Below are 27,290 nucleotides of genomic sequence, written 5' to 3'. Positions count from 1 at the left end.
TGAAACTTGGACACAGTTCTTGCATCGTGGACACCGGGCTTTAGATCGTACTGATTGGCTACAAAATAGAGAAGTTCTCGAGTTTCTAGAACTTCTTTATTTTAGCCAATCAGTACGATCTGCTGCTGCTTTTCACTGCCCATGAAATTTCATCTCAAGAGTTTGTAGGCCCTGATGGTAATTAGTAATTACCGTGACTTCGGCTGTACTGTTTTGTAGTACTTATTGTGATTTGAAACGAAGGGATATTATTATAAAAGAAAAAGATATTAGCAGTGTGAATAAAAATTGCAGCCAAATAACAAATCGCGATAGATTTTGTTATTGTTTATATCTCAGCAGGCACATATACCATCAAAATGTACGTTTATTAAAAATGCTTTTAAACAGACATATGTAAGCTTTATTTCACAATTTTCAATCTTTTTTTTTTGCCGCTACAAAGTGTATCTTTTCACTGCATAATTCATATATTTGACTGAAATGTAAAATTATACGTGTGATTATTTTTATATTATTATTTCCTTTAATAGTTATTTCTAATAAACGATTTTTACTTTATAGGTTAGGAAAAGAGAACTTGGTTAGAAAACATTTATGTTTTGAAGACGTTAGATGTCTATGGACGACGTAGATGGTACGTATCTTCACTTTTTTTGTCTTTTTCCTTTTTATATATTTAATTCCAAAAGCAGATTTTATAACTGAATTGTTGTCTTTTAGGTACTGACATCAGTATAAGTTCTGATGATACTGTTTAATCGGAAACATCGCAGTTAAATTACAATAAAGATTCCGAGTATAAATATAATCTTTTGAATCACTTTGGCTATTTGCTTGTCGATTTCACGAAATTAGACAATATGGAGTATGAAAAGCAGAACGGGCTCTTCGACGTTTTTTGCGAACAGCCGAATAAAAGGATGAAATTGAACAGCGGAGAAGCGTTCAGCACTGACGTACCTTTGGGAGAAGAGTATATCGAAGAAAATGAAGCATCAGATGACGCAAATGTCGATGGCAATGAAAGTAATGTATCCCAGAAGGTGCAGCAGATGATGAAAAAAATGGGATACAAGCCGGGTAAAGGTCTTGGAAAGGATGATCAGGGTCGCGTAGACCCAGTAGAAGCAGTTACGCAACACGGTCGAAGAGGATTTGGGCATCTTGTGCCAGGTCTCAAGGAAGCGAGTCTCAAGTGGAATCCCGAAGAAGAAGAGGTAAAGGCTATAGAAGATATCGACTGGTTGCGAAACGTACGTTCCGGTACGCCCCTAGCCGAGGATCTGTGGGAATGGATGAAGTTGGGGCCGAAAAAGTTCAGTATAGACGACGAGACCATGTTTTGCAATCCGGAGATTCTCAGGCAGATTATAAATTCTAAAACCATATTTGACAAATTGGACAAAGTGGAGATGCGTAAAGCGAGAACTCGTTCAAATCCGTACGAAACGATACGCACTGTCAATTTTCTGAATCGCGCCGCTGTCAAAATGGCGAACATAGACAGAGCATGCGAATTCATGTTTACGGATCCGAAGAGCTTGGATCCGAACGAGCTGCTGTACTTCGCGGATGTGTGCGCCGGTCCGGGTGGCTTCAGCGAATACGTTCTCTCTCGGAAGAAGTGGCACGCCAAAGGATTTGGATTTACCTTGAAGAACGAAAATGACTTTACGCTGGACGAGTTCTTTGCTGGCCCGTGCGAGACTTTCCATCCGTTCTACGGCGCCAAAGACAACGGTGATGTATTCGACGCGCAGAATCAAGAGGACTTTAGATTGCTGGTGATGAAGCATACCAATGGTAAAGGCGTACATTTTATGATGTCGGACGGAGGATTCTCGGTGGAGGGTCGAGAAAATATACAGGAGATTCTATCGAAGCAATTATATCTATGTCAGTGCCTAGTGGCACTGATGATAGTGAGACCAGGAGGACATTTTGTTACAAAGCTGTTCGATTTGTTTACGCCTTTTAGCGCTGGGCTTGTCTATCTGATGTACAAGTGTTTTGACAGTATTTCCATTTTCAAGCCCAATACCTCCAGGCCAGCTAATTCGGAACGTTACTTAATATGTAAGAGGAAAAAAATTGATACACAAGCGACGATCGATTATCTCTCTCACGTCAATCGTTTGCTTTCAATGAACGACGAGAACAACGACGTAATTGAACTGGTACCCCTCGACGTAATAGAAGCGGACACGGAGTTTGTCGGATACCTGAGAAATTCCAATGATATTTTGGGAAGGAAGCAGATAGTAAATCTTCTAAAAATCGCGGCATTTTGCGAAGATCCGACATTAATTGAGCGTAAGCAAGCGGACATGCGGAAGGAGTGCCTCAAGTATTGGAACTTGCCGGACAAAACTAGAGTAAGGCCCCCAATGACAAAGCCGCAAGACAAGGCACAGGAGATATTGAGTGGCTCCATAACGTTACTCGGTTGCGACGCAACGAAATTGAAGAACGACAACATACACAGTACGCTATTAAAAACAGGCGAACCGTATGACTGGTATTGCATGCCGTGCGGTACAGGCCCAAACATCGAGGAAGACAAAATAGCAACGTTTTACTTAGGTCTAGGAAGAAGAAAAGTATACCGATACGCAAAAGGCAAATGGGAATCGGTAGGAGACGCAAAGATCGAATTACCGTCCAACACACTTGTATACGCTGAACTGGTATACGAAGCAAAGTGGAATGGAAAGTTTATCTCGAAGACACGCGCGTTACACATTTTGGATGCTTATATGCTCGGTGGAGAAGATATAAGCAAGCTGTACATATCCCATAGGTAAATACATCTTTCTTTTGCTTCGTCAAATATAGTACAAAATTGTAAAATATTAGTAATACGATTTATATTGATATTGTAATATATTAGTATATTCTTATTGGTATATCCTTATGCATACATTACTTAAAAATATGTAAATTAATTAAATACAGATCAAATTGAAAGTAACATGCAACATAATGGTTTCTCCACAATATACGCGTATTAACGAATAATATTGCAAAGTTTGTATAGTCCTTGTAATTAAACTATAGCAAATGTAAATATCTGTTAAAGATATAATTATAGCATATCGTCGAGTAGATTGATTTAATCTTAAATATATGAATATAAATTCAAAAGGATTACTGTGAATAATCATGTGCTACTTATAACTAATATTTTAATGAGTAATATTTAATATTTCAGGTACGAACTCACGAAAAAGTTTTGCGACGCGCTATGGAAGCCAGTCCCGAACGATTGCATTTGCATTCGTGCTAAAGATAGGTTCCTGCTAAAGCCAGATATACAGAAAAAATTACAAGTCACACAACGCCGCGCGCTGAAGCTGCCCCTCGCATACGGGTTCGCAAAGAGTCCTCTGGAATATGACGACGAGACTGATGCGAACGAACCTGTATACGCAGCGTTTAACAGTGTGATGTTCCTGCGAAGTATTGCGTCTCCATGGGCACGTCACATTAGCCGAAGAACCGGTGAATTTTATGTTTATAATTTAATTACCCGACAAACCGAGTATGAAGTTCGAGATAAAGCGAACAACAGGCCGGCTGAAGCCGAGGCAAGTTTCGTTCAAGCGTTTAAAGAACGAGTTGTCTGGAATTGGCCGAATGAATCTACATTGACTATGGATGTTTTTTCTCAAATGCTAAATTCATCGAAGCGTACTTAGCTTATAGTACAAATGTGCGTATATATTCGTTGTACATACTGTAAAGTTACATTTGTGTGTGTATATAGTTTGTATATATAAATCGTCAAAATTTTTGACAATACAAAAAATTAAACCGAATAAATCTATATAATTAATTCTATATAATTAATTTTACGGTATTATTTTCAGCTCTGTCCGTGCGCTTATGGATTACTTGTGAAAGATGAAAGCGAAAGCGAAGTTTCCATCAATCTAATGCCTATATTTTATTTTATTATTATTTATGAAATTATTATTCATGAAATTATTTCGCGTCCAACTATAATTTACGTAAACTATAATACAATTATTTGGACAAGTGTCTAAGTCAATTTTTTTATTAAAAAAAAAATACATTAGTCCGATGAGAGCAAGCGTGGCGTAGCAGACAGCGCACTGGTCTGCTAAACCAAAGATCTCAGATTCGAATCCAGTCCTAGTAGAAGCAAAATCAAAAAATTGTATCCCTTGTCTCTCCTCCTCGATAGAATGGCAACCCATCAGGAATATCCCTTGCCTAGAAGAAACTCCCTCTACCTTGCGCACAACAAGCACACGACTTTGGGGGAGAGACGTAAGTCCGACTCGGACTGTTGCGCCATTAAATTGAATTGAATTGACATTAGTCCGATAATCACAGAAACTTGTCATCAGTTGCTTTCCATTTGCATCAAAACTCAGATAATTCTCACTTGTGATGTCATTCTGTCTTTATTATTTATTAATTCCCAAAAAGGATAGAACGACGTCATAAGTGAGAATTAGCTGAGTTTTGATGTAAATGGAAAGCACCTATTGTCTACTGTGACTAATCAGACGTTTCTAGTCATTAAACGAAAGAGGATTCTTACACAATTACTAAATACATATCGCTTATTGGTGCTTGAACGACATTTCAATGTAAATTAGGACACTGCAAAAGATCAGGAAGATTTCATATAACACATGCTAATAACTAATTTACATAATTTTATATAAATTGATTCAAGTATATATCCATTCGATTTTGATCAATTTTAGTAATTTAGATAGCAAACAATTCAACAATATATAAACAATAAACGCGTAAAATGGAAATATATATAGATATAGATCTATATCTATATCTATAATGGAAATATATATAGATATAGACTATGCACAACGTTTTTGCGTAAATTCAGTAATCTAACTATATTTGTAATTGTAAAAATGTATTTATATCTTCCTCAAAAACATTTGTGAAAAATTTGCACAAAACGTATGTGTATATACTTAGAAAAGTGCATAATATTTGTTTTCACGAATTGCTTTAAATAAAAATCTTATTTTTTTACACGTATTAGAATAATTACTTTTCGTGTAAATATTAAGGGAAAAAAGGACTGAATGTAAGAACGTGAAATATAAATACGTGTGCGAAATTATATGTATATACACAACATATAAATGTACGTTATATTAAAAACGATCCTAACTGTATATAAAATAGTATATTAAGGTTCGCATAAAATTATTAACTTGCACAAACATTATATTTTTTCTTGAATAACAATTCCTTATAATAAAAAATACTTATTTTAACCTTTAAACCGCCGGAAAGCCTAAATATAGGCTCTGCGTATGATCGGAACTTTGTATATGTTATACATATATAAGATATAAGCACAACAATTTGAGGACTTTCTAAGAGGATTAAAGCTCATCAAATGCCGGCGCTCTAAAGGTTAAGAAAGTACTTAGAGAATTATATGAAAATTATACGTAATATTCAGAATTGTATAACTATTTTTAAAAACTACTAATAGATTTTTACTCATAAGATATCTGTTATCACAATGTCTATTATACGCATGCGGTAAAATGCATAGTAGAATGCACGTATTAAAAAAATGTTGACGCAGTATCGCAACTGTATATAGCTAATTATGCTTTTTTTGCGCGTTTTTTCAAGCAATTTCCCTGGTATATATAAATACATTCCACTGAAGTTCAAAATAATCAATCAGGATAAATCACCATTTTTACTCTCATTATTTCATGTTAATATATTAAGTATTTATTTAATATACAAAATATGTACATTTATACATATATAATACAGTCGATGGCAGCAGAGGTATACAAAGTATGAATCGTAACGATGCAGTCTTTTTTAAATCAAAGATCAAAATTTGCTCTAGGATTTTCGGTCTCCAAATTTCTATGACAGCAGAAACTTGAAGATTCAAAATCTTATAAATTTTCCATATATGTCTTAATTAGATAAAATTATAATACACGATTTTTTAATAAAAAAATAGCGAAATTTAATTATCTTAAATTTTGTGCCTTCGTTAAAATTAACAATGATTTAATATTATAATCTTTAGAAACGATGGAAGATACATTAGATACTAATATGCAAAATTATTTCAACTTAATTATTTTTGGCAGTTACATACGAACTATAATAATACTATTACAATAGTATTATAACGGTATGTATTTAACAACTAGCAATCCTTGGTAACAGAAGTTGTGCTAGGATACTCTGAAGCCTTGCTGCCCAAACTTTAGACAACTTTGAATATTTGTTCGCGTTACATAAATTGATTGTAGATCCAATGTCCATTTCTATCTTTCCATTAGTAACAGGACTACGTAATAATAAAATCATATGGCCATACCATGGCTATCTACTTGAACCTGTCATAACGTCAACCAACTTATGGCACTTTACACGCTTTATAACATCTCTAGAATCCAAAAGAGGAAAATAAATATATAATGGAACATAATAAATCACAAAATGTATCATCTGTGGTAAGAAAGAATGGTGGTTGCCCATAAGAGACGTTGCCAAATCCATCGTGGTACCCTGCACGGCACGAGGTTGGTCATCGCGCCGGCCAAGTGACGAACCCAGTCCCAGATGCCCCAGGGCGCGTGTCCGCCGTTAACGTAAAGAACATATGTAAAACCGTCCTTACACTTTCCCCGGATCGAGTAATAATATGGAAGGAAACTGTGCAACCGAAAGTGACACCTCTGATAAAACAATATAGCGGGAGCGTTGCTGGAGAGCACGTGTAGGAAGACTGCCTTTACGGAGGAACGTTCGGGTGCGGTGACGTGGGCGAGTAGCTGTTCCAGTAGCAACGAGGCTATGCCGTTTCTCCTATACGCGCGACGTACCCCTAAACTGAGTATATAACCCACTAGACAATTCTTTCCCAGGCTGGAGCATAAGATGCCGCGATCCTCCTTGTTCAACCTGGCGTAAGGCTTTATCTCCGCGACGATCAGCCCTATTATTACTCCACCGTATACCGCTGCGAGTGCGTAAAACCTCGACGAGCTCGTGATGTCTTCGTACCATGAATTTGGATAATCTGTGCAGATAGAAATTAATCATTAGTTCTATTTTATTAATAGTTTAAAGTTTAAAAGTAACATTTTGTATTATATTATTGATTTATAGCAAATTGGAATGTACAAATAGAAAAAATCCCGCTTGATATGTTTTTAATAAAAGAAGATATACATGTTTCTATGAGATACTATGAATAATTCAATTTTAAAATTTAACGACACTATATCTCAGCAATTGAAAAGCATTAAATATTAATAGACTCACATATATCTCTTTACTACGATACTAATCTAAAGATTTGCTCACAACGTTTATTTTGAAACTTGAAATATGTGTATTTTGTGTAGTTTCTGTATTGTCTTGATATGACAAACTCTTTCTCCTCAGGTACAAAAGCGTATCTTTCTTCTCATCTTTCCCCAATTATTTACATCTTCATCAGACAAAGGGAAAGACATGAGAATTATGCTAACGCTGGCAGCTTAGACTCCAGCTCTCACCTATGGGGAACCAGTCTTGGCAGAGGGAGCGCACCTCCTCCAGGTCATCGGGGCAGAGGAAACGCAGTTGCACCTCACCCAGGACGCACAACGGCACCGTGACCGCCGATGTCGTCACCGTGACCGCCGGCGTCGTCGCGGAGGTGGTCTTCGTCGGGCCGCCACCGCCGCCGCCGCCGCTGCCGCTACCGCCGCCGATGGTGGTGGTGGTGGTGCTGATCGAGCAGTTCCTCGCGACGGTCTCATCCGCGGTGTACGGGGCGCGCTGCTTGACGTCGGGCAGCCCGACGTCGCTCGCGGCGACGGCGCCGCCGGGCTCGCTGTCGTCGATCTCCGGCAGGATCACCGGCAGATACCGGTTAAAGGGCACGACCATCGCGCCGCGACTCGCCTGGTCTCACCTCGTCTCGGCTCGTCATTTGTGCGTCGCTGCGAGTCGAACGGTGGCGATGAGAGACGTCAGGCGGCGACGGCGACGCGTCGCTCGTCGCTCCGGTCCGTCACTCGTAGTAAACACACGGCAGCTGCGACGCGGAGGCAAATATCTTCTGCCTCTTCCCAAGTAGTCCTCCTCCGTTCGCCTTTTATTGTCGGTGCACGCAATGCCGCCGCGCGAGCGCGACGGACGGACGCGGGCAGGCCGTGTGTGATGACACGCGTTCGTTGTTTCTCCGCGCCTCCCGGCTCCCCCCGCCCCCGAGTAAACGACCCTCTGCCTGCGGACACGTGCAGGTCGGCCACACGAAGCTCCTCCGAGGCTCCCCTGGACTCTTGCCAACGTACGGCGCGATCCGAATCGCGCGCAAGCGCCAATAAAGGCTTGTCAACCGGGACTCCGGAGTCCGGGGAGGAGTAGTCGATCAACAAATACAGCTGTTTCTGACAGTCTCAAATCGTGAAACGATCCAGAAAAAATTAGAGCACGTGAAAAAGCGACTGTCTTCACGATAAAACAAATCTCTTTTCGATCGAATCCCTTTCGCGTCTCTTTTTCTTTTATCGTCGATGAACACGGGGCTTTAAGCGACCTCGCGGTGGTCACGTGTGGAGTGTCTGCGCGAGCGAGTTGCTCCGAATCAGCTGTTGACGGCCGAGCCACACTTCGCTCCACAGTGGCCACACACACACACACACGCACGCACGGCGACACGGCGGCTCTTCCAAGTTTCGCTGATCACCATGGCGGCAAACAAGACCGTCGTCGTCCTCGCGCCGAACGGTCGCCGGCAGAACGTGAGGGTTACGATTAACACGACGATCCTGCAGGTGAGTTCGATGGGGATTTAACGCGACGTTCGCGTGTTCGTGTAAGTTCAATTGAAACCGGAAAAAGTAACCCGAGAGCGTTTTTCTCGACGCGGGTCTTCAAACGGATGGATTCTCTTGCAGGTTCTGGAGGAGGTATGCCAGAAGCAGGGCTACAACGCCGACGACTATGACATTAAGTGAGCACGACACTCGGAGACTTGGACTTTCCAACAATGATATAATTTCCGTAATACGCCGTACATTACATACATCGATCGCTCGCTACTGTTTACAGACACAATCGTCAGATATTAGATCCTAACACGATATTCCGCTTCGCCGGTTTGCCAAATAACGTTCAGCTGGAGATGGTGGCCTGTACGAGGGTGCGCTCGGCGTCGAACGTCACGATCGGCATTCAACCGGAGGACGGGGAGAGAACGTTGCGCGAGTTTCCGCCCGACACGACGCTGGCTCGGGCATTGATGGATATGTATCCCGACGCCGACCTTGAGAGAGCTGTGTTGATCTACATGCATCGTGAAGTACGTATATATGTGTATATGTACGGTATACCTGCGCGCAATGTAGAAACTGACGTTGACGCGATACGTAATTACGTGTATGACGCATAAGCGTGCGAATGAAGGACTGAAGGTCACATGTGGAATCTTTTCCTACAGGTATGCGGCAGAGAAGCGTTAGAGAAAACGACGTTGAAGTCGCTGGGTCTCAACAGTGGAAAGGCAATATTGAGACTGATGTATCGTGACCACGAACAGTTAAAAACTCAGGCACACGTATCTACTCCTTTGCTTCCAAAGACAGCCGCAACGGTAGATGATTCGACAAGCGATAAAGATCACCAAAGGCTACCATCGTCCACGCTACATTGTAATAAGAATGATGTTAATTTATCGAAAGGTGTGTCGAAAATAGAAAATCAAAAAAAGTCGGAAGAAGATGTAAAAATGGATACGAAAGATGAAGTAAATGCGTTCAGTAACGAGAAACAAGAGAGAAATATATCTGAGATAAGAGAAAGTCCAACCATTGCGTCCAACCGTGAGGATCAGCGTATTGCAGGAACATGCGCAAAAGTCGAGGAAAACGCGTATGAAATTAAGTTTGTAAGGTGTAATTGTGCATACGTGTGCAATCGCATTCGCGTGACGGATTTACTTATCGAGGATCACGTGTTACAGTTAGGGGAAAGAAACGCTCTGGTGTTCAATCAAGCCGGGACTCAAGCGCTGCCGAGGGACGAATTGCCGGACAGCTTCTTCGATCTTGATCTGCACGACGCGAAGGCACTTTTGCGAGATGCCAAGCGTCGTAGAGAGCAGCTCGAGGACGCTCCGCTTCTGACGGAGACGCAGCGTCAGCTGGATCGGGACAAGCACATTCTGGACCGATTGAACAAGTATCGTCGCACCGTGATTCGCGTACAATTTCCCGATCAGTTCGTTCTTCAGGGTTTATTCGGACCGCTGGAGACTATCCAAACTGTTAAGAACTTCATCAAAAACTACTTGGACGATCCGGATTGCGAATTCACTATCTGTGAGTGTGAACGACATGCAATCATCACATTCATTTTTTTATGCAAAGGCGAACATGTATTGGTTCTTGTTATTGATAAAATTTCATTACTCCTTTTTTTCTTGCCAGATACTAGCCCACCAAGACATATCTTAAACTCCGACGCACGACTGATAGACGAAAATCTTGTTCCCTCTGCTATCATTTACTATTCTGGACAATCGTTGCTAAAGTCGAGTGTAAAAGCAAAATTGACAGATCCTAGAGCCGCTGGTATCGAAGCCGTGAAATCTAGGTAAAGTATACTGATTGCGTCGCTCGATGTAGAGATTGTCTCGCTAAATTTTTTTTATATACCTCATCTACAGGACTGCTACGATGCGGAAAGAACAAGATCCAACTACTGGAAGTAATAGAGGCACAGTTGTCGAGAGTAATCATGTCACTCCAGGACCGAGTGGTAGCGGTAAATCATCATCATCATCTCAGAATCAAAACAAGACACCAAAATGGTTCAAACAGACATTCAAATAATCGATTACCTAATAGCACCGAAAGGTGATTCGTTAAATTTTAATATAAACATGCCATACGGGATTCTTATGAAGATCCATGTATACGCGAGCACGAACGCGTATACATATGTGTCGTCATACGTATTCCTCCAACAAATCTTAATAAAATATAAAATCTGTACACAACAAACGTCCGTGTCTCTCATTATTCTAATTGAAATGTACAAAGCTTTACACATAAGACTCTGATGCTTAGTAAAATTAGTTACAAAAGTGAAAATAAAATGGTACATATACAAATAGGATTCTTACTATCTAACTCTATGGCCGCGGTAATAACATCTTAAATGTTATATCTGTATATATATATATATATATATATATATACAGATTATATATATATAATTTGTATGAAAAACAGTGATATAGCCGAGTGTGATGAAAAGTACAATTGTGAAATATGTATCAATGGTACTAACTTCGTGATAAAGGTGCTTTGATCGATAACATTAAGTATATATTTTAAGTAATAAATGTGTAATAATAATTTGGATAGCAATGAGATTTTAGTCCATTGTCTTTTCTCCTTGGTTGAAATGGCAAATGCTTAATGTACTTTGCAGAATGAAGCGAAGGTTGTAATAATGTTTACGAATTTTAACGTGAATCGACTATGTTAATCATCTACTATGTAGTGCCATTAACTTTGTAAGTCGGGCGGTACCGTCGTAGGCGATTGCAACTGCAGATGCATGAGCCTTCGCACGGGACCACCGATTATGTTTCCGGCCGGGCCGGAGCCGCCGGCCTCGGCTTCGATACTTTCTCGCAAACTTGCCTCTACGGGATCCGCGCTATTATTATCGTCATCCGCTACCGAATTCTCGTCTTTTACCATCTGCGACTGCAGCTGCGAGTCTAACAGCCGCATGTACTTGTCCATATCGCCGCCCTTATCCTCGTCATCGCCACCCAGCGATCCCTCCGAGCTACCATCGAACTCACCCTCTCCTCCCGGAACGACTAAGTCTAGAATGCCTCTTAACGTACTATCGAATACGTCCGCGTCGAAGTCTATTCGCGCGCCATCCTCCGCGTCTTGCATATCATTGTCCATCGATTGCTCTCTGTAAATGAAATTGACGATTATCTCCCTTCACTACGTTTTACGAATAAATCATAGTTAATTATGTTCCTCCAGAATTGTCTATTCTGACAGATAAAAATCATACTCTAAGAAATGCACGCCATCAACGTCGCTGGTTTGGTTGAGAAACGTTTGCACTTTTTCTCGAAGACTTAAAGGTTCTTGATCCAATTTTTTATTAACGTTGCCCCACTGTTGGTTTAAATACACTTCTAATTGCGCCGGGTCCACATTTAACCAACTATCGGTATCCGCGGGGCTCAACATAGTCTCATCTTGAGCTGCGTATAGAAAATACTCAATTATAGCTAAATGTACAACGGTTTGAGAAAATCATTTGTATACTACTTTTTAAAAATAGTAATTTGAATTTAATATGTAAATAGTAATTAAATATGTAAATAACAAATTACCATGCATTTCAATGTCATTCGTCTGTATGTTCTCCCATGCTTCTAAAACTTTTTGAGCATCGCTTTCGTACAAATTCGTTAGATTATCAAATAAAGTCGCATGCTTCAAGAAATACTCTTTCGCTGTGGACAGCAGCTTATCACGTTCCTGACTACCTTCCAACAGATCTCTAAAGTAACCGTTCGCCTCTAAACGAGCTAGGTAAGCGTTGAAAGCTGGTTCGTTCAGCTTTAACTTTTCACCGTCGTCGGGAACGTCCGACTGTTCTTTGATACGTTTTCTACGTTCCTCATTGGCTCGAGCTACTAGCATCTCTAAACCGCATGCTATTTTAACTCCGAGAACATGAGCATTGTATTTTGAGCAAGTCGCAGGTGGGATGTTCCAACCTGTTTTTGGATCACCGGTATAACGACAGTGCTTCGCCATCGCGTACAAACACTTGGTCATTTTAACATTGACCATTGTTCGTTGCTCGGGAGGGAAATACCTCATGGCGCGACAAACCTATAAATATACGGTAGTATTAACAGGTATAATATACATATAAAATCGATTATACACATAAAAAAAGATTAAATCAATTCAATTGTACTTTTCGTTCAAATGGATCCGAATGGCAGATAGTTCTAATCACTGAAGATATAAGTCTTGGTTCTAGACGAAGTATAGAGGCCGCCTTCTCTGGAAGGTACGCCCTCGCCTTGTGCTTCCTCTTCCGAATCTCATCGGGATAGATGCCGAGTCGCTTTTGCAACACAAGCTGTACCTTCTCGGACATCTTAGAGATATGTGGCTTGCCATTTATATTATTTAGTAAATTGGGAAACGACGTTCCCCTCTCTCTAATAACATGAATATCACCGTTATGAATGAACACTCTGTCCTGGCACGTTTCGGGACTGGCCCAGAGCGGCAGGACATTAGCGGCTTCTATCAGTAGAAACTCTCCGTCAGAGTCCACTACTCTTGCGATCAATCCGTCAAAGACTTTGGTGAGCCTAAATATCAGGAACACCGTCAGCCACTCGTCGCCTATATCCTCGTCGAAACGCAGACTCGCATAGATATGGGGCAAGGTATGATAATCTAGCAAAAGTTGATCGATTATCGATTATTGTTGATTGTTTATCAAGGAACTACAGCTGCAACAAGTTGAAATAAACTATTCACCTTCCTCCACCGCCGATCCCTCGAGGGTTCGGTTCAGCAGCATCGCCTGCTTGGTTCTAGGACGGAATGTTAAGCTGTCACTGTGCCAGATGTGATCGGCGACAAACGGGGCGATTTCCTCATTGTACTTGGCGACCTCCTCGCTCAGCCGGGCCTCCGTCACCGCGTCCGGCTCGGCCGCGTAGCAGAACTTGGGATAGAGGAAACATTCCATGATATCCTCCTCTTTGGTCTTGCTCGTGAGCATCGCATTTGCCATTTTCTGACGTCGCATCTGAAATCCCCGCGAAGACCGCGAATTCCCTCCGTCGAGCGCGCGCGCGCTTATACGTCACCGCGTTCACCAGATCGGCTCGGGCTCGGAGCAGTCGCGCGATTGCCTCACGGCGGCTCGCCTGCCATGGGCGTTCCTCGTGGATGACCGCATAGACCGATAAAAAGCGTGACTGAAGTTGTTTACTGCATTATTAAGGCGCGGACCATAACCTCACAGAGGCGACTGCCGCCGTCGAATCGACGCAGCCGCGGGCAGTAGGCACGCGCTCTGTGACGCGCGAGTCTAACCCTGACCTAACCTAACCGCGACCCGCTTACCTAACCTCCGTGCTTAATCATTCAGGAGATGCCGTCTGACAACTCCGACACGATCGCGTCGCAGTACTCGCGTAACTCGCATTCTGTGCATTTGTGCGATGTGCGTACGATGGGGTGGGACGTGGGGCGCATGAGTGTAGACGCGCGTTCGGTTCTCCGCTGAGGGACACGGGCGGGGATACGTGAATTAAGGTCTAGGCCGATGAGGCCGCCGTCGTGACGAGATAGAGTCGTTCAGTCCCTCGATGGACCCGGCTTCCTCGGTCGCATGCCGCAGTCAACGGTAATCGCGAGCGAGCCTCGGAGAACGATGCCGAATGTCAGGAACTACCCGGGCGGTCGGCATCGGGGCTGCTTGCGCAAGTACCGGCTGGTCTTCGCCTTTGGCATAATCATGCTGTGCGTCCAAGTCTATCTGCACACATATTTCGGTCTGGTCAATGACAAGAGCAAGTCTAGCCGGTTGTCGTCCGGAGAGGTAAGCTCCCTAAACCTTCCCTTGGAAGATAATGATACATCATGGGTTTGTTTTCTATTGCTGAACTGCCTGCACTAGTTCGAGAACTGTACATGTACATTGAGGCGTGAGAAACGTACATGTAACATTCTCTCTTTAGTCTATGTACAGTTCTTGAACTAGTGCAGCCAATGCAGCAATAGAAAATAGACCCAATAATAGATAATAATGACAGATAATGATAGATAATAATGATATATGATGATAGATAATGATAGATAACAATGATAGAAGCACTTGCCAATTCATTACTCACTGGTGCTTTCTGCCAACTCGCAGGGTGGTTCTTCCCAACCTGAGGAGGATGAGGGCCTGCCGAAAGGCTTACGTCAACTGAAACTTCCACCCGACAAGCAGGCAAACTCGAACAAGCAAACTCACATGCAGTCCCAGCTAAGAAATCGCACCGCCAGAATTAAGCTAGATCGCAAATCATTGAATTTCACACCTGTGTGCGATGTTACGGTCCGGGAGGCGGTGAGCGCCGTAACGCGTGCCCAGAGTCAAGCATGCAAGCAACGCATTGTCAATGTGACGTGCCTTAGCCAGCAGGGTTTGTTGTACCCGGAAAGAGTACAATCTTTGTGTCCCCATTCTCCAGGTTTTAGAGGCATCCCGATCAACTTGGGCTGCTTCAAGGACGATAAAACACTGAGAGCGCTCTCCGGTTATTATCACGTCTTTAAAGGGAACAATACGCCCGAGCGTTGCGCTTATATGTGTCTTCAATCGGGATTTCCGTACGCCGGCACAGAGTACTCGTTAGTGTCCGATGCGATTGAAATACAAATATGCTACGATAATTCTTTCGAAACGTGTCACGGACGTGTGATTTTAGGATGGAATGTTTCTGCGGAATGGAAGAGCCGCTACAGACGAAACGGTTACCAGATTCCAGCTGCAACATGAAATGTTCCGGCAATCCGAAACAGACGTGCGGTGGTTATTTGACTATTAATATATATTCAACTGGAATTCAAAGTACGCGAATACAAGTGAATACGCACAGACAGCTATGGGATTTATTAATTAATTTTTTTCGTCTTTCGACAGAATTTAAGGCTCAAGAGGCGAGAAACTCGAGTTTAAAAAATGAACTCGAGCAACCTGTGCGAATAGCTTATCTGCTGACGGTGAATGGCAGAGCGAGTCGGCAAGTGAAACGACTTATCAGTATTTTGTATCATCCCTCGCATTTTTTTTATATCCACGTTGACGCGGTAAGTGCGATAATATAAAAGAAAAGAATTATTAACTCTAATTTGGATAAGATAAAGATATTGAGTAATTACATCGTGAAGCATAAATTTCTCAATTACACATTTCTATTTAAAATCTTCTTTTAGATCTGTAGTAGTTTCCAAAATTGTTTCTATTATAAACTTATTACACTGGGGAACAATAGATTAATAAATAGATTAATATTGTTTCAAACAAATTGTATATTTTTTCAGAGGCAAGATTATTTATATCGCGAAATGTTGGAACTGGAAAAATGGTGTAAACTAAACAATATCAAAGTGGCAAGAGGAGAGGGCTTGCGACACGCGAGTATTTGGGGCGGCGCGAGTCTTTTGACGACATTTTTGAAGTCCGCGCAACAGATGCTCGCCTATCATCAACATTGGGATTTTCTCGTAAATCTATCGGAATCCGATTTCCCTTTGAAAAGCAATAATCAGTTGACCGAGTTTCTCAGTTGGAATAAGGGTATGAATTTCGCAAAATCGCACGGAAGGGAGGTTCAGCGTTTCATAGCTAAACAGGGTTTAGACAAAACTTTTGTCGAATGCGAAGCACGCATGTGGCGAACCGGTGATCGAAAATTACCAGATGGTACGTTAAAGAATCACATATATTTTTATTCATACACAAATTTCATAAATTTTCTAGCTTTTTTATATATTTTTTTAAACTAAAATATTAAGTAATTGAATTGATTGTTTCTGTGAACAGTATATGTATATATGCATATATTATATATATAATTATCATATATTTTTCATAATTCTTGCAGGTATTCAAATTGACGGTGGTAGCGACTGGTTTGCTCTGAGCCGAGACTTCGTCGAGTACGTTGCCGATCCGAATCCCGATCAACTGGTAGCCAATCTATTAAAGCTGTTTAAATACACCTTACTGCCAGCCGAGTCATTCTTTCATACGGTCTTGAGAAACTCACGATTCTGCAATACTTATATAGACAATAATCTGCACATGACAAACTGGAAGAGGAAGTTGGGTTGCAAGTGTCAGTACAAGGCTGTTGTAGATTGGTGCGGATGCAGCCCGAATGATTTTAAACTCGAGGACTTTAATCGGCTGCGAAACACGGTGGATCGCAATATATTCTTTGCCCGTAAATTTGAATCTGTCATCGATCACCGAATCATAGACCGCGTGGAGGAATGGCTGTATCCCGACCGAATGAACAAAACGACTAGATTGAGGGGCTACAACATGTACTGGCAAAGCCTGTATCATCACGCGGACTTGAGCCCACTACCGGACGACGCGTTGTTAACGCTCTCGTACTCCTTGGCGAGATTGGTTTACCGCAAGCTGAACATAAATAACAAAAATGTCCGCCTATTAGAAAATACCGCGTACTTTCGCGACAATCGTTTCGCTGGTATACTAATTCTGGCGGAGAACAAAGAAGAATACTCCGACGTGTCTGTACTGCCCGACGGTCGCGCGAGACGTGTGGAAGCTTTGGTCTCGATGCGACACAATTTTTCTGCCAGTAGATTATGGTCAGGAAAAATACGAAGTCTCTCTGTTAGCACGGATTACGATCAAAAGGAGCAGACGTTTAGAAATTTGATGGGCAGCATGGGGCCGTACTCGACTCCGGTCTTGGCTTACGAGTTCGACGCGGGTGTTACGATACCGCAGAATGTATCGATCCTATGGATTGATCCACATGGCCGCCTCGCCGACGTGAATTATCTCCTGCTTGAAGAGATGACCTTGGTGATTATCATATGCAACACCAAACTTTTTCTTAAGGTGCCTTTTCATGCTGACGCTCGACGCTCATTTTCAGCGGCAAGAAGGTCGCATGACCACAATTGACGCCGGCGTCAATTGAAATTCATGAAAAGGAAAACAGCGTCAAAATTTCGGCGTCTTCGCGTTGCTTTGGCTTTGACGCTTGAAGTTGGAAAAATCCAACTTCTCTTTCTTGACGCTGGCATCATAGTGATGTCACGTGACGTCGCTCAACGCTGTTTTTCAGCGTCCCATGAATTGGCACCTTTACAGAACTTTCTTATTTCGTAACCGGGTATCATATAACTTCATGTATGTCTTTTCAGGTGGGACATGTTAAGCCGCAGCTAAACGAGCAACTAGCCGTTGGTACTTGGCGACTATTATTAGTTGCCGACACTCAACTGATGGCAAAATTAAAATTCTTGATAAATCCGTTATCCTACTGGAAGACAAAGAAGATAGATTTGGACAAGGCGAAGAAGATACTAGACGGTCCGAGCACCGTCTATCACATCACAGAGGAGATGAATAAAAGCTGGTCGAAAATAGCGAAAGCGGCGATGGCGAACGAGCCGATTACGCACAGTCAAAACAGGATCGGTGAGGACCTCGACGATTGGTTGGACAGATTAGTATACGAGCACTATGAGATCGGCGAGGTATGCGACGCCGACGATGAGATTCGGTCCGAATCGAAGCTACAAAAGTGTCTCGACACCCCTTGGAGCTCTTTGAGCCCCGATTCAAAGGCTGATACTCGTAACCTATGTCAAAACTACTAATTAATTATTTTACCAACTACGTGCCATTTTCGCCCGTTTTGAAACCTATTGTACGTGTATAAAGATTACAAGACGTCTTTAGATATTTTTATATCGATTAAAAGCTGTACATATATATACTTCATATTTATAAGAAAAAAATGGTATATATATATATATATATATATAAATATATGTATACATAAATTTTTGCTATATGTTGTGCGATTAATATTTCTGTCGGATATTTTCACATTAAAGATTAATGGATTATATTGATAAGGTGGAGTGTCGTTTTCTTTGTATCTTAAAAAAGTACCGAGAGATATATTCTAAAGAACTTTTGGAATACTTTTTTGTTCAATGATAACAAATTTTGATAAAACATTTTATTTAAACAAAAAAAAATAATGATTATAGTTAATTAGAACAAGATTCTTCTGCCTCTTCGATTGTGATCCAGGTCTAAAAATCAATTCATACGTTTTTTCATAACTCGTGCTTCGCAGGTGTGCGTGTTCGGTTTCGGCTTACGTCACGTGCTTTTTTTTTAGTTAGACGCTTGCGGAAATTCGTCATTCATGATTGTTGGAAAAACCGAAGATATCTAATATAATATATCGCATTTATCATTTATTTCAATTCGACTCAAAAGTTTCTAACTTGAATCGCGAACGTAAATTATATTGGGTGTTTATAAACAAATCCAAGAAAAAAAATATATAAAAATTACGTGCAATTTTTTTTTTTAAACAATCGATCGCGCTTTATCAGTCGGATTTGTATCAACAACATGGCGTCGCCAATCAGGCTCGGCCAATCTCTGGAACTTGACGCGCTTCACGCGCCGGCGAGCCCCGTCGCCCGTCGTGTCGTCACGTTAAAATCTGCGGCGCGCGGCGTGCACGCGCAAAGTCACGGAAGTGGAGTATCTGCGCGAGCCGACCGTGTTGACATCTAGGAAGTTTAAGATGTCGGGGAATGTTTTGTGCGACGAGCCGCTGGTATGTTCGCGGACGAAATGACTTGCTCGTTGTGGCGTACGTCTGCTAAATTCCGGCCTAAGTTAAATCCCAAAGTGTTGTAAGAGCGCCACGCCGCCGCGGTGGGGCCGTGGCCAGCCAGGTCGTCCCAGCCGTCTGTCGCCGCCGACGCCGACGCCGACCCTGTGCGCGAGCGGGGCAAGGGTGAGGAAAAAGACGAAGAGGAAGAAGAAGAAGAACGAGGAGGAGACCGAGGAGGCGCGAGACGAAGGCGAGCGCGAGGACTGCCAGTGTATTGCCAGTGTGTATGTGTGTGTCCGCGTACCACTGCCAGGACCTGAGGTACCCGGGACCCCGGGGGGTCGCGTTCCTCCCTTCTCGCTCTTCTTCCTGATCGACCGTGCGAAAAACCCGCGCGGGGGTGACAGGTGAATTAATATCGGACGGGAGGCGCGGACGCAAAATATATAGGGGGTGGAGAGAGAGAGAGAGAGCGGGCGGCCGAGCACGTGGTGTGACGATTGTTGTTTTTTTCCAAATTCATCACTCTCGACTCTTGGGATGGGAGCCAAGGCGAGCACCGTGGCACAATCCGCCGGCGGCAACGGTCAATCCTCCACCGGGGCGAACGAGACCGCGATGCAGGGCTTCTCCATGCTCCGCTCCCTACCGGGCGGCGTGGGCATGCTCCAGCATCAGCACCAGCAGGCCAATCAGTCGCAGAACTCGCGGATGTCCGGGGACAGCAGGCAGCGTGCGCGCTCGCTGAGCTCCGTCCCGGACCTGTCCACCGCCGAGCAGGCTGGCCTCTCCACCTCGGTCGGGGTTGGAGTCGGCCAGGCCCTCGGCCTGCCGCAGCTCGACTCTGACGACACGGACGAGGAGAGTGGTCGCGTCTACGCCGCTCACAGCTTGCCTTCGCACATTTGGTCCCTCAACGGTAAGCCCCGAGAGTCTCTCGTGCAGATGTTTACATATTTGTATCCCACGGACCGGGGCCCGAAAACTGGCTCGCTCCCCCAGGTCGACAAAGCTCGCTGATTATTACGTGCGTTACGTAGCACGTCGTCAATTTACTACGAATGTACCTTATCGCGGCGCTGAAAGTCAACAAATCGTTATTGTATCATCGAAATATGAATCATTGAACAATTCTCTATTATTCTGTTCCAAGAGAAAGAGCGCGTAGCAATATCGCTGAGATAGTGTCGTCGGATCTTTCGCTAGCAGTTATTTGTCGCGTGTCCGCTGATCTGTCTCGCGTCCATCCGCGAGACGAGATTTTTTTTTTCAGACCTGCCGTCGCGCAGTTTCGCAGGGCATCTGTGCCTCGCGGGGCGTTAATCGCGGCGGTCCCTAACCTAATCGCGGGCGAGCGCCGCAAAAAAGCGAGGTTAGGTCGCGCAACCGCGAGAGCTCCGCGGAGTACGGAGTTCGGTGCGCGTTGCGAGCGACGATGATTCGCGGGTGGGACAGGGGGCGTTTGTTTTGACGCGTGTTGCCGGGGTGGTTGGCCCGGTAACCGCGTACCACAATCGATGATAGCCCCGAGGACACCCAGCGGGGCCCTGGGGGTGAATTTTTGAATCGCGATCGCGAGGAAATTTTGTATTTGCGGCGCGAAACGTGAGGAAGAGGAAAAAAAAGGGCGTGTCGCTCGCCGCGAGGATCGTTCGCGAGGAGGGAAGGATGTGGCTCGGGAGAGGATCGCCGCCGCGCGGGACCGCGGCCCACGGCTGAGGTTATGTCGGGTCTATTATGGGAATAATAGTGAGCTCGTGCCTGAACGAGCACGAGGCCGCGGCCGTGGTCCCGGTGGATCGAGTCAGACGGGTCTTTTACGGTATTATTTGCGCCTTCTGCGATTTGCACAACCCCCAGATTTCCGTCCTCGCCCCCCTTCCCCTTCTCGACCTTTCTTTTCTGACGCTCTCTTCGCCTTCGTGTTTCAAGGTCTAAAGTGTCCCGTATGCTCCAAGTTCATTCTGCCGGATGATATCGAGTGTCACCTGGTCATGTGCCTGACCAAGCCGCGTCTCAGTTACAATGGTAAGTGGGAAACAAGTGGTGACAGGCTTGTATATCTGTCTGATAAACGATGGATACCGTTCTTTACGTGGCAGCGATATGCTCGTCAATAATTTAATAGCTGGTGGTAATTATTACGGTGATAATTAAGTAAGTCCCTTGCTTATTTACACGACAGAGGATGTGCTGACAGATGGAAAGGGAGAATGTGTCATTTGCTTGGAGGAGCTACAATCTGGAGATCTTATAGCCCGCTTGCCCTGTCTTTGTATATATCATAAAAAGTATGTACAACGATTCGATTTATCTATTATTTTGTGTTAATTCCTAGCTCAACATAGGCGATAGAAAATTGATAATAAAGACATTCAATTATCCTAGAAAATTAAAAAAAAAAAATTAAATAAATTGTTATAAATTTGCTATATATTATTTTTTAATATAAAAAATTTTCAATATTAAAATATAATAAATAATGTAGTATTGAAGTGATCGTTAATTACTTAAAGTTGACAAATTTTTTAAAAATATATCACCTTTTTTTAAAAATATTTTTAAAAACATCACCTTTAATTAGTATATTTCAGTATATTATGACGGAATAGATGATATAAAGTTTTGTATTTTTTTTTCTAGCTGTATCGATAAGTGGTTTCAAGTGAATCGTAGCTGCCCTGAACATCCCGGAGATTGATTCGTACCTGCTGAACTTGGTGGAGTATAGTGGAACAAGTTGCTAGCCCAGAGGACTCGCGCCGAAGGGGTTGAGATGGCAGAAAACGGCAGAAAAAAAGAAGCTAGTCAAGGTGGCTGCTAGTCCGCAAATGGTGATTGGTGCGTGCGGTGAAATGTTCGACTGAACGAGACTCGCTCATAAAATCGAACACACACGGAAACACAGATGTTTAATTCAATCCTCAAATCTACTCTTGTTAAGCGGAGGACTTAAATAACAAAAAAAATCGCCATAGGATTCAACGATACAATGCTATTACCTATACGTATCTATAATTAATCTATTATTGCTCTATCGCTTAATATCAATTGTACCATATTTATAAATTTTACTTAGTTTTACATCTTGAACTCGATTTAGCGCTTATAAGCAGGACAATCTTTATTATCTCGATCATGATTTTTGTCTTTTCTTATTCTTTTTATGGTTCTTTATTTTTTCTTTCTGGAAAAGGGGGACAGGACGAATCTTAGTCAAGGGGACCTGCGTAGGAGCAGGTGTGAGCTCTACCTTAGATAAGTTAGTTATACTTTTATTGATTTTTAGTATTGAGACGATATATCGTAATTTCCGTTGTCTGTTGGGGAATGAGTGCTAGAAAGGATATTTTTGATACTTTCATAAAAGGGAGAGCCAGAATGTATAAGAGTTTCAAGCGCTGGAGATGACGACGTAACACTGTTGATGCTGTAGTAACAATAAAGGTTCTGATTTAACCTTCTTTACTGAGAGATTCATACTAATGTGATAAATCTCTTTTGTTGTTATTAGAGAGAATTGACGCGCTCCGTGTTACTAAGATGTACAGTCTATTGTCGATTACTGAGGATTTACCTACTGTATAATTAATCTCTTTTGTATACGGATAAGGATTGACATAACCCAGCAGAAGTAGTTTTTGTAATACGAACAATCAAAGTCTATCATTGTTCCAGTAACGTACGCAAAACCGTATATGTTCGGCTCGGACTTCGTCACTTGCGTGAGGTTTAATGACACACGAACTAACACAGAACAATGAGAGAATACGAGGAGAACGGAGAAATGAGAATGTGGTGCGATGAAAAAAAAAACATGAGAAGAAACTAGAAATAAATTATATTAACAAAATCGAACGCGTAAACATAAAGTATGTACATACATATGTGTATATGTATATGCATACTCTCGCGCACTTTCTCTCGACAGATATTTTAATATCGAGTTAAACATCTTTTTCACTGATAAGCAATTATAAAATAAAAAGTTTTCACGAGCCAGGATGGTTGCTCGTTGGACTGCAAGCGGTCTTAAAAAAGAAAAAACAATTCAAATTTTAAAAGATATTTAATATTACAGACATCGAAATTAATCGATTAAATAAATAAATAAATATAAAAAGAAAGACATATCTGCATTCAAGAGAAAGTGCGCGACGCCTAAAACATCCTGTATGTATATATATATACACACTTTTTTTAAGCTATACGAGAGGTAAGTGGCCGTAGAGACGACAAGCGCGATTTCGTAAAGAAATTAAAAGAAAAAAAATAAAGAAAAAAAGGGAGCAAGATGTAAAGGGAACCCAAGATAAAAAGATGCGACATCGGTAATAGCGATAACACACATACACAAGGAGGTTCCTCCTTGTACTGCGTTACTGATCGAGGCGAGAATTGTCTCGCGGCTGGTCGTTTATCGATTTTACGATATGTAAGACTCGTTGTATTGCGACGATTTATACAAAGACGGAATGCGGGGTAGAAAGCGGAAGATAACGCGCGCGGTGACGAGGAGGGACGGAAATAGATCGCGCGTATCCTGCAGCGCGGCACGGCGAAACGCGGGGAGCACGTGCGTCGCGTGCGTGTGCGTGTGCGTGTGCGTGTGTGAGTGTGTATGTGTGTGTCGCGCGTGGAGTCAATACGCGCGCGCACGCACGTGCTCGGTGCTCGCCTCGCACTCGATCCCGCGTAGCGGTATTCCGTATTGTGAATCTGTTCATATCTCTTAGCTGTACCTTCTTGCACTTGCCGTCTTAAAAAACGGACGCGTGTATTAAAAAGCGATAGCAAGGTGTAGGAACTGCAACTAAAGTAATAAACAGAATCAACGGTACTCGTTTTTAATTATTCAAAAAACACGAAATAATCAGTTTTTTTTAAATAATATGTGTCTTATTTTCTGATTGTATAGATATAGAGTGTCCCTGAAAGACCACCGCACGTTCAGGGATGCGATATTAATTGGCGAGCTTTACATTAAAATTCTGTTGAAAGTTTAATTTAATTGAAAAATATTCTGTTATTTATTTTTCCTCTGAAGCTTCGCCGAAAACAGCCCTAATTTTTAATTACCCAACTGCATAATATTTTCAAGTAAAAATTAACTTGAAATTGTTGAAAGAATTTGAGGTATTTGTTTATGAATAGGACGCCTGATTCTCGGGGCATCTTAATTATTCAGAATCATATATCGTCTCGTTACCACGAGCGATACGTGCTGTTGATTTAAGATGTGCGGTACGGAATTCCTCTACTTGACGGGCTGTAACAATAATCGATCTGATTGCCGCCAAATAAAAACGTGAATGCCCGAAAGTGTGTCTAATCTAGCGCCGTAGAATAATGAGATCGCGAAGGGAAGGCGGTGGAAGCCTAAACTCGCAGGATTGTAACTGTGGATACACAGGTTGTAATGATAAACCATTTGTATGTATGACACTATTGACTTAAATATATAGTTTATAAGCTACGTTCGATTTACAAGACGTCTAATTTTACAAGCTGTTTGTTTGTTTGTTTTTTTCTACGCGCGAGAGGCGCGATGAATCGTGCAGTCGCGGTAATTGTGGGGTAAGCGTTTCGAATGATTGTTATACGAAGTGACGATCGATTCGTAAGTTGATTTGACTAGCCCGATTTTGCCTTATTGAGAAGTTAAGTTGAACAACATTTTTTTTTAGCGTTAGATCGAAACAAAGCGACAATTGCTTTAGCATTAGACGGAAACGAAGTTCTGTTCAAGCAAAATTCATGTGTAATTTGTAAAAGATTAAGGATTTTGATCGTTTGAACATTTATTCATAAATATAATACGATAAATTCTTGATTCTAAGATGATTACTAATGCTCCGTTATTTTTGTCTGAACCTATTTTAATTTAACTAAACACTGTTACATTATTATTCACCACATAAATATGTATACGTTATGTACCAAGCGTGTTTTTTAGTGAATCACCATGTATAGAGATAATTTACCTTTTATCGACTATTAAGAAATTCTATTCAGCTTCGTTTCAACTAAAACTATATGTTTGTTTGTAGATAATTCAAAGGGATTTAGATATATCTGTATATCCACTGTAAGAATATCTCCAACCAACTATAGTTTATTCTGTGGTTCGTATCATATTTAGTGAATCATCTTGTGATGTAAGGATACTCTTTTTCTTTAAGAGTAGATAAGGAAAATCGTTTTTCCTTATCTGCTCTTAAGAAATTCGATCCGCTTTTATTTCAACTCAGCTTGGTTTTCATATAGATAATTCAGAGACAAAAGCACTTATATTATCAAGTCTTGCATAAAGCCAACAGAATTTATAGACAGTACAATTTCAGTTTAATTATATACTTAGAATAGTTTTCCCATTATTTTTCAAATCATATTATACACGTGTAGTCATGTCAAAATTCTGCTTACCGTGATTGTCGACGTCAAGTAAATATTAATAATTCATCAATAAATCCTAAAGTTACTCTAACACTGAAACGAATCACAGAATTCGAATTAGCTTTTAACTGAACTTTAACGGGTTTAATAATATAAACGTGGTATATAAGGCATATACGGAACGCTAAACACGGTAACTCAGAAAAATCATTTTAAGGAAGGATCATTAACGTTAGTTTCAATTATTCTACAAAACTCATTTAAAATAATTTTTCTGAGTTACCATGTTTAGCGTTCCGAAACTTAAATTCACAATTTTTATCATTTTGAAAGTAATGTCTCCGAATTTTTTTTCCCAGAAAATGTTACTTTTGAAATATATAGTTTTTACATGAAGTAATCAATCTTTATTGCGCACACTGTTATTTTTCTACGCACTTTTGCCATCTGTGACTCAAATGCTGCACACCAGTGCGGCAAAGGTACTTGCTTTGATTCTTGAAGGCTTGACCAACAGTTTTCTTCATCGTTATCTGGAAAATGCCCACGAACTGTTTTGTATCTTTCAATGGGCCGAAGAGGTAATTAGAGATGAAGGAAAGAAAGAAGAAAAAATGTTGATCAAGAGTTGAGCCCTCACGAGTTATAAAGCACTGGTGTGCAGCATCTGACTCACAGATGGCAAAAGCGCATTATAGAAAAAGATGGACATTATTTGGAAAAATAACAGCGCGCACGATAAAGATTGAACATTACTTCACGTAAAAATCCATATAGTTTTAGAAATAAAATTTTCTGAGAAAAAAAATTAAAAGGGTCATTTACTTTCCGTATCGACCCTCGTATCTAAAAATCTATTACTCTTATTCTGAACTGCATTTTATTTCTTTCAGAACGTGCGACATCCGCGATTATTCGTTAAAGAATGAACTTAATGCTATACTTTATATTGATAAAAGTTTAATTATCGCGCTTCGACTCACGATAAAATACGTCTAGTACAAAAACGTGCTCTTCGGGGATTCCAGCCGACGATATTTTCGTCCCCGAATGCCGAGTCCTTGGTTCGCGTTGTTTATACCGCCGGTATTATTCACAGTTCGATTTTACATTCAAAATTATCGTCAAGTCTGCTTATCGACGATTTTGAAATTCCATCCGGCCGATGAAGTGCGATTTTAAATATAAGATCAGATGATAATGTGCAAAATACACCAACCCTCTTATTAGATATCGGCTTTCGAAATTCGAAGATCACGAATCCCCCGCCGCGCTTCCGTGCGGGGCGTGGGGCGGGAGGGGGCCGTGGAGGGAGCCGCGCGCGTGGGAAATGTGGGAATCGGACGTGATTGATTGGTCGCGACGCGGCTCGACAAAGGAGGGGGGCCGTCATCTCCACGGCCGGTCGTGGTTGGTCGGTGCGGTG

General features: G+C 41.8%; 6 protein-coding genes across 8 annotated transcripts; 4 read left to right on the top strand and 2 right to left on the bottom strand.

The window, feature by feature from the left end:
* Positions 1 to 199: 199 nt before the first annotated feature.
* Positions 200 to 4,924, top strand: LOC112468520 (cap-specific mRNA (nucleoside-2'-O-)-methyltransferase 1-like). 2 transcript variants are annotated; one of them, XM_025037735.1, is made up of 5 exons: positions 200 to 361; positions 565 to 637; positions 724 to 2,803; positions 3,215 to 3,504; positions 3,873 to 4,924. In XM_025037735.1, exons 3-5 carry the CDS (start codon positions 864 to 866, stop codon positions 3,908 to 3,910), a joined length of 2,268 nt encoding a protein of 755 aa, XP_024893503.1. In that variant the 5' UTR covers positions 200 to 361; positions 565 to 637; positions 724 to 863; the 3' UTR covers positions 3,911 to 4,924. The 2 variants fall into 2 exon arrangements, with proteins under 2 accessions (XP_024893503.1, XP_024893502.1); XM_025037734.1 differs by having other exon boundaries at positions 3,215 to 3,715.
* An 813-nt stretch (positions 4,925 to 5,737) lies between these two features.
* Positions 5,738 to 8,254, bottom strand: LOC112468502 (N-alpha-acetyltransferase 60). Its single transcript, XM_025037705.1, has 2 exons — positions 7,557 to 8,254; positions 5,738 to 7,075 (listed from the first exon to the last, which is right to left on the bottom strand). The coding sequence occupies exons 1-2, from the start codon at positions 7,930 to 7,932 to the stop codon at positions 6,498 to 6,500; spliced, it is 954 nt and encodes a 317-aa protein (XP_024893473.1). The 5' UTR covers positions 7,933 to 8,254; the 3' UTR covers positions 5,738 to 6,497.
* A 391-nt stretch (positions 8,255 to 8,645) lies between these two features.
* Positions 8,646 to 11,425, top strand: LOC112468501 (tether containing UBX domain for GLUT4). Of its 2 annotated transcripts, none has more exons than XM_025037703.1 (7): positions 8,646 to 8,822; positions 8,946 to 9,001; positions 9,100 to 9,349; positions 9,488 to 9,934; positions 10,010 to 10,367; positions 10,476 to 10,641; positions 10,715 to 11,425. In XM_025037703.1, the coding sequence occupies exons 1-7, from the start codon at positions 8,736 to 8,738 to the stop codon at positions 10,878 to 10,880; spliced, it is 1,530 nt and encodes a 509-aa protein (XP_024893471.1). In that variant the 5' UTR covers positions 8,646 to 8,735; the 3' UTR covers positions 10,881 to 11,425. The 2 variants fall into 2 exon arrangements, with proteins under 2 accessions (XP_024893471.1, XP_024893472.1); XM_025037704.1 differs by having other exon boundaries at positions 8,771 to 8,863.
* LOC112468500 (protein ecdysoneless) lies at positions 11,053 to 14,102 on the bottom strand. The gene is made up of 5 exons (XM_025037702.1): positions 13,596 to 14,102; positions 13,018 to 13,511; positions 12,422 to 12,929; positions 12,094 to 12,289; positions 11,053 to 11,988 (listed from the first exon to the last, which is right to left on the bottom strand). The coding sequence occupies exons 1-5, from the start codon at positions 13,867 to 13,869 to the stop codon at positions 11,562 to 11,564; spliced, it is 1,899 nt and encodes a 632-aa protein (XP_024893470.1). The 5' UTR covers positions 13,870 to 14,102; the 3' UTR covers positions 11,053 to 11,561.
* A 117-nt stretch (positions 14,103 to 14,219) lies between these two features.
* Positions 14,220 to 18,620, top strand: LOC112468499 (xylosyltransferase oxt). Its single transcript, XM_025037700.1, has 7 exons — positions 14,220 to 14,667; positions 14,986 to 15,467; positions 15,545 to 15,687; positions 15,760 to 15,926; positions 16,161 to 16,542; positions 16,724 to 17,682; positions 18,027 to 18,620. The coding sequence occupies exons 1-7, from the start codon at positions 14,458 to 14,460 to the stop codon at positions 18,483 to 18,485; spliced, it is 2,802 nt and encodes a 933-aa protein (XP_024893468.1). The 5' UTR covers positions 14,220 to 14,457; the 3' UTR covers positions 18,486 to 18,620.
* A 779-nt stretch (positions 18,621 to 19,399) lies between these two features.
* Positions 19,400 to 25,315, top strand: LOC112468510 (E3 ubiquitin-protein ligase ZNRF1). Its single transcript, XM_025037718.1, has 4 exons — positions 19,400 to 20,387; positions 21,401 to 21,496; positions 21,654 to 21,759; positions 22,112 to 25,315. Exons 1-4 carry the CDS (start codon positions 20,009 to 20,011, stop codon positions 22,167 to 22,169), a joined length of 639 nt encoding a protein of 212 aa, XP_024893486.1. The 5' UTR covers positions 19,400 to 20,008; the 3' UTR covers positions 22,170 to 25,315.
* Positions 25,316 to 27,290: the final 1,975 nt, after the last annotated feature.

This window comes from Temnothorax curvispinosus, unplaced genomic scaffold, assembly GCF_003070985.1.
Source record: "Temnothorax curvispinosus isolate PA1 unplaced genomic scaffold, ASM307098v1 QBEX01018554.1, whole genome shotgun sequence".
Classification (NCBI taxonomy): Eukaryota; Metazoa; Arthropoda; class Insecta; order Hymenoptera; family Formicidae; genus Temnothorax; species Temnothorax curvispinosus.
The sequence above is the reverse complement of the archived record's forward strand: the minus strand, read 5'-3'. Positions and strand labels throughout refer to the sequence as shown.

Excerpts from the sequence above, each read along its gene's own strand:
- LOC112468500 (XM_025037702.1), bottom strand. The coding sequence starts at position 13,869 with ATGCGACGTCAGAAAATGGCAAATGCGATGCTCACGAGCAAGACCAAA. Across the intron at positions 13,512-13,595 it reads GGGATCGGCGGTGGAGGAAG|ATTATCATACCTTGCCCCAT; the intron begins GTGAATAGTTTA and ends AACTTTTGCTAG. Across the intron at positions 11,989-12,093 it reads GATGGCGTGCATTTCTTAGA|AGAGCAATCGATGGACAATG; the intron begins GTATGATTTTTA and ends TTTCATTTACAG.
- LOC112468510 (XM_025037718.1), top strand. The coding sequence starts at position 20,009 with ATGGGAGCCAAGGCGAGCACCGTGGCACAATCCGCCGGCGGCAACGGT. Across the intron at positions 20,388-21,400 it reads GCACATTTGGTCCCTCAACG|GTCTAAAGTGTCCCGTATGC; the intron begins GTAAGCCCCGAG and ends TCGTGTTTCAAG. Across the intron at positions 21,497-21,653 it reads GCCGCGTCTCAGTTACAATG|AGGATGTGCTGACAGATGGA; the intron begins GTAAGTGGGAAA and ends TTTACACGACAG.
- LOC112468502 (XM_025037705.1), bottom strand. The coding sequence starts at position 7,932 with ATGGTCGTGCCCTTTAACCGGTATCTGCCGGTGATCCTGCCGGAGATC. Across the intron at positions 7,076-7,556 it reads CCAAGACTGGTTCCCCATAG|ATTATCCAAATTCATGGTAC; the intron begins GTGAGAGCTGGA and ends CTATCTGCACAG.
- LOC112468520 (XM_025037734.1), top strand. The coding sequence starts at position 864 with ATGGAGTATGAAAAGCAGAACGGGCTCTTCGACGTTTTTTGCGAACAG. Across the intron at positions 2,804-3,214 it reads AAGCTGTACATATCCCATAG|GTACGAACTCACGAAAAAGT; the intron begins GTAAATACATCT and ends TTAATATTTCAG.
- LOC112468499 (XM_025037700.1), top strand. The coding sequence starts at position 14,458 with ATGCCGCAGTCAACGGTAATCGCGAGCGAGCCTCGGAGAACGATGCCG. Across the intron at positions 14,668-14,985 it reads GCCGGTTGTCGTCCGGAGAG|GGTGGTTCTTCCCAACCTGA; the intron begins GTAAGCTCCCTA and ends GCCAACTCGCAG. Across the intron at positions 15,927-16,160 it reads TTTATATCCACGTTGACGCG|AGGCAAGATTATTTATATCG; the intron begins GTAAGTGCGATA and ends ATATTTTTTCAG.
- LOC112468501 (XM_025037703.1), top strand. The coding sequence starts at position 8,736 with ATGGCGGCAAACAAGACCGTCGTCGTCCTCGCGCCGAACGGTCGCCGG. Across the intron at positions 9,002-9,099 it reads GCCGACGACTATGACATTAA|ACACAATCGTCAGATATTAG; the intron begins GTGAGCACGACA and ends TACTGTTTACAG. Across the intron at positions 10,368-10,475 it reads GGATTGCGAATTCACTATCT|ATACTAGCCCACCAAGACAT; the intron begins GTGAGTGTGAAC and ends TTTTCTTGCCAG.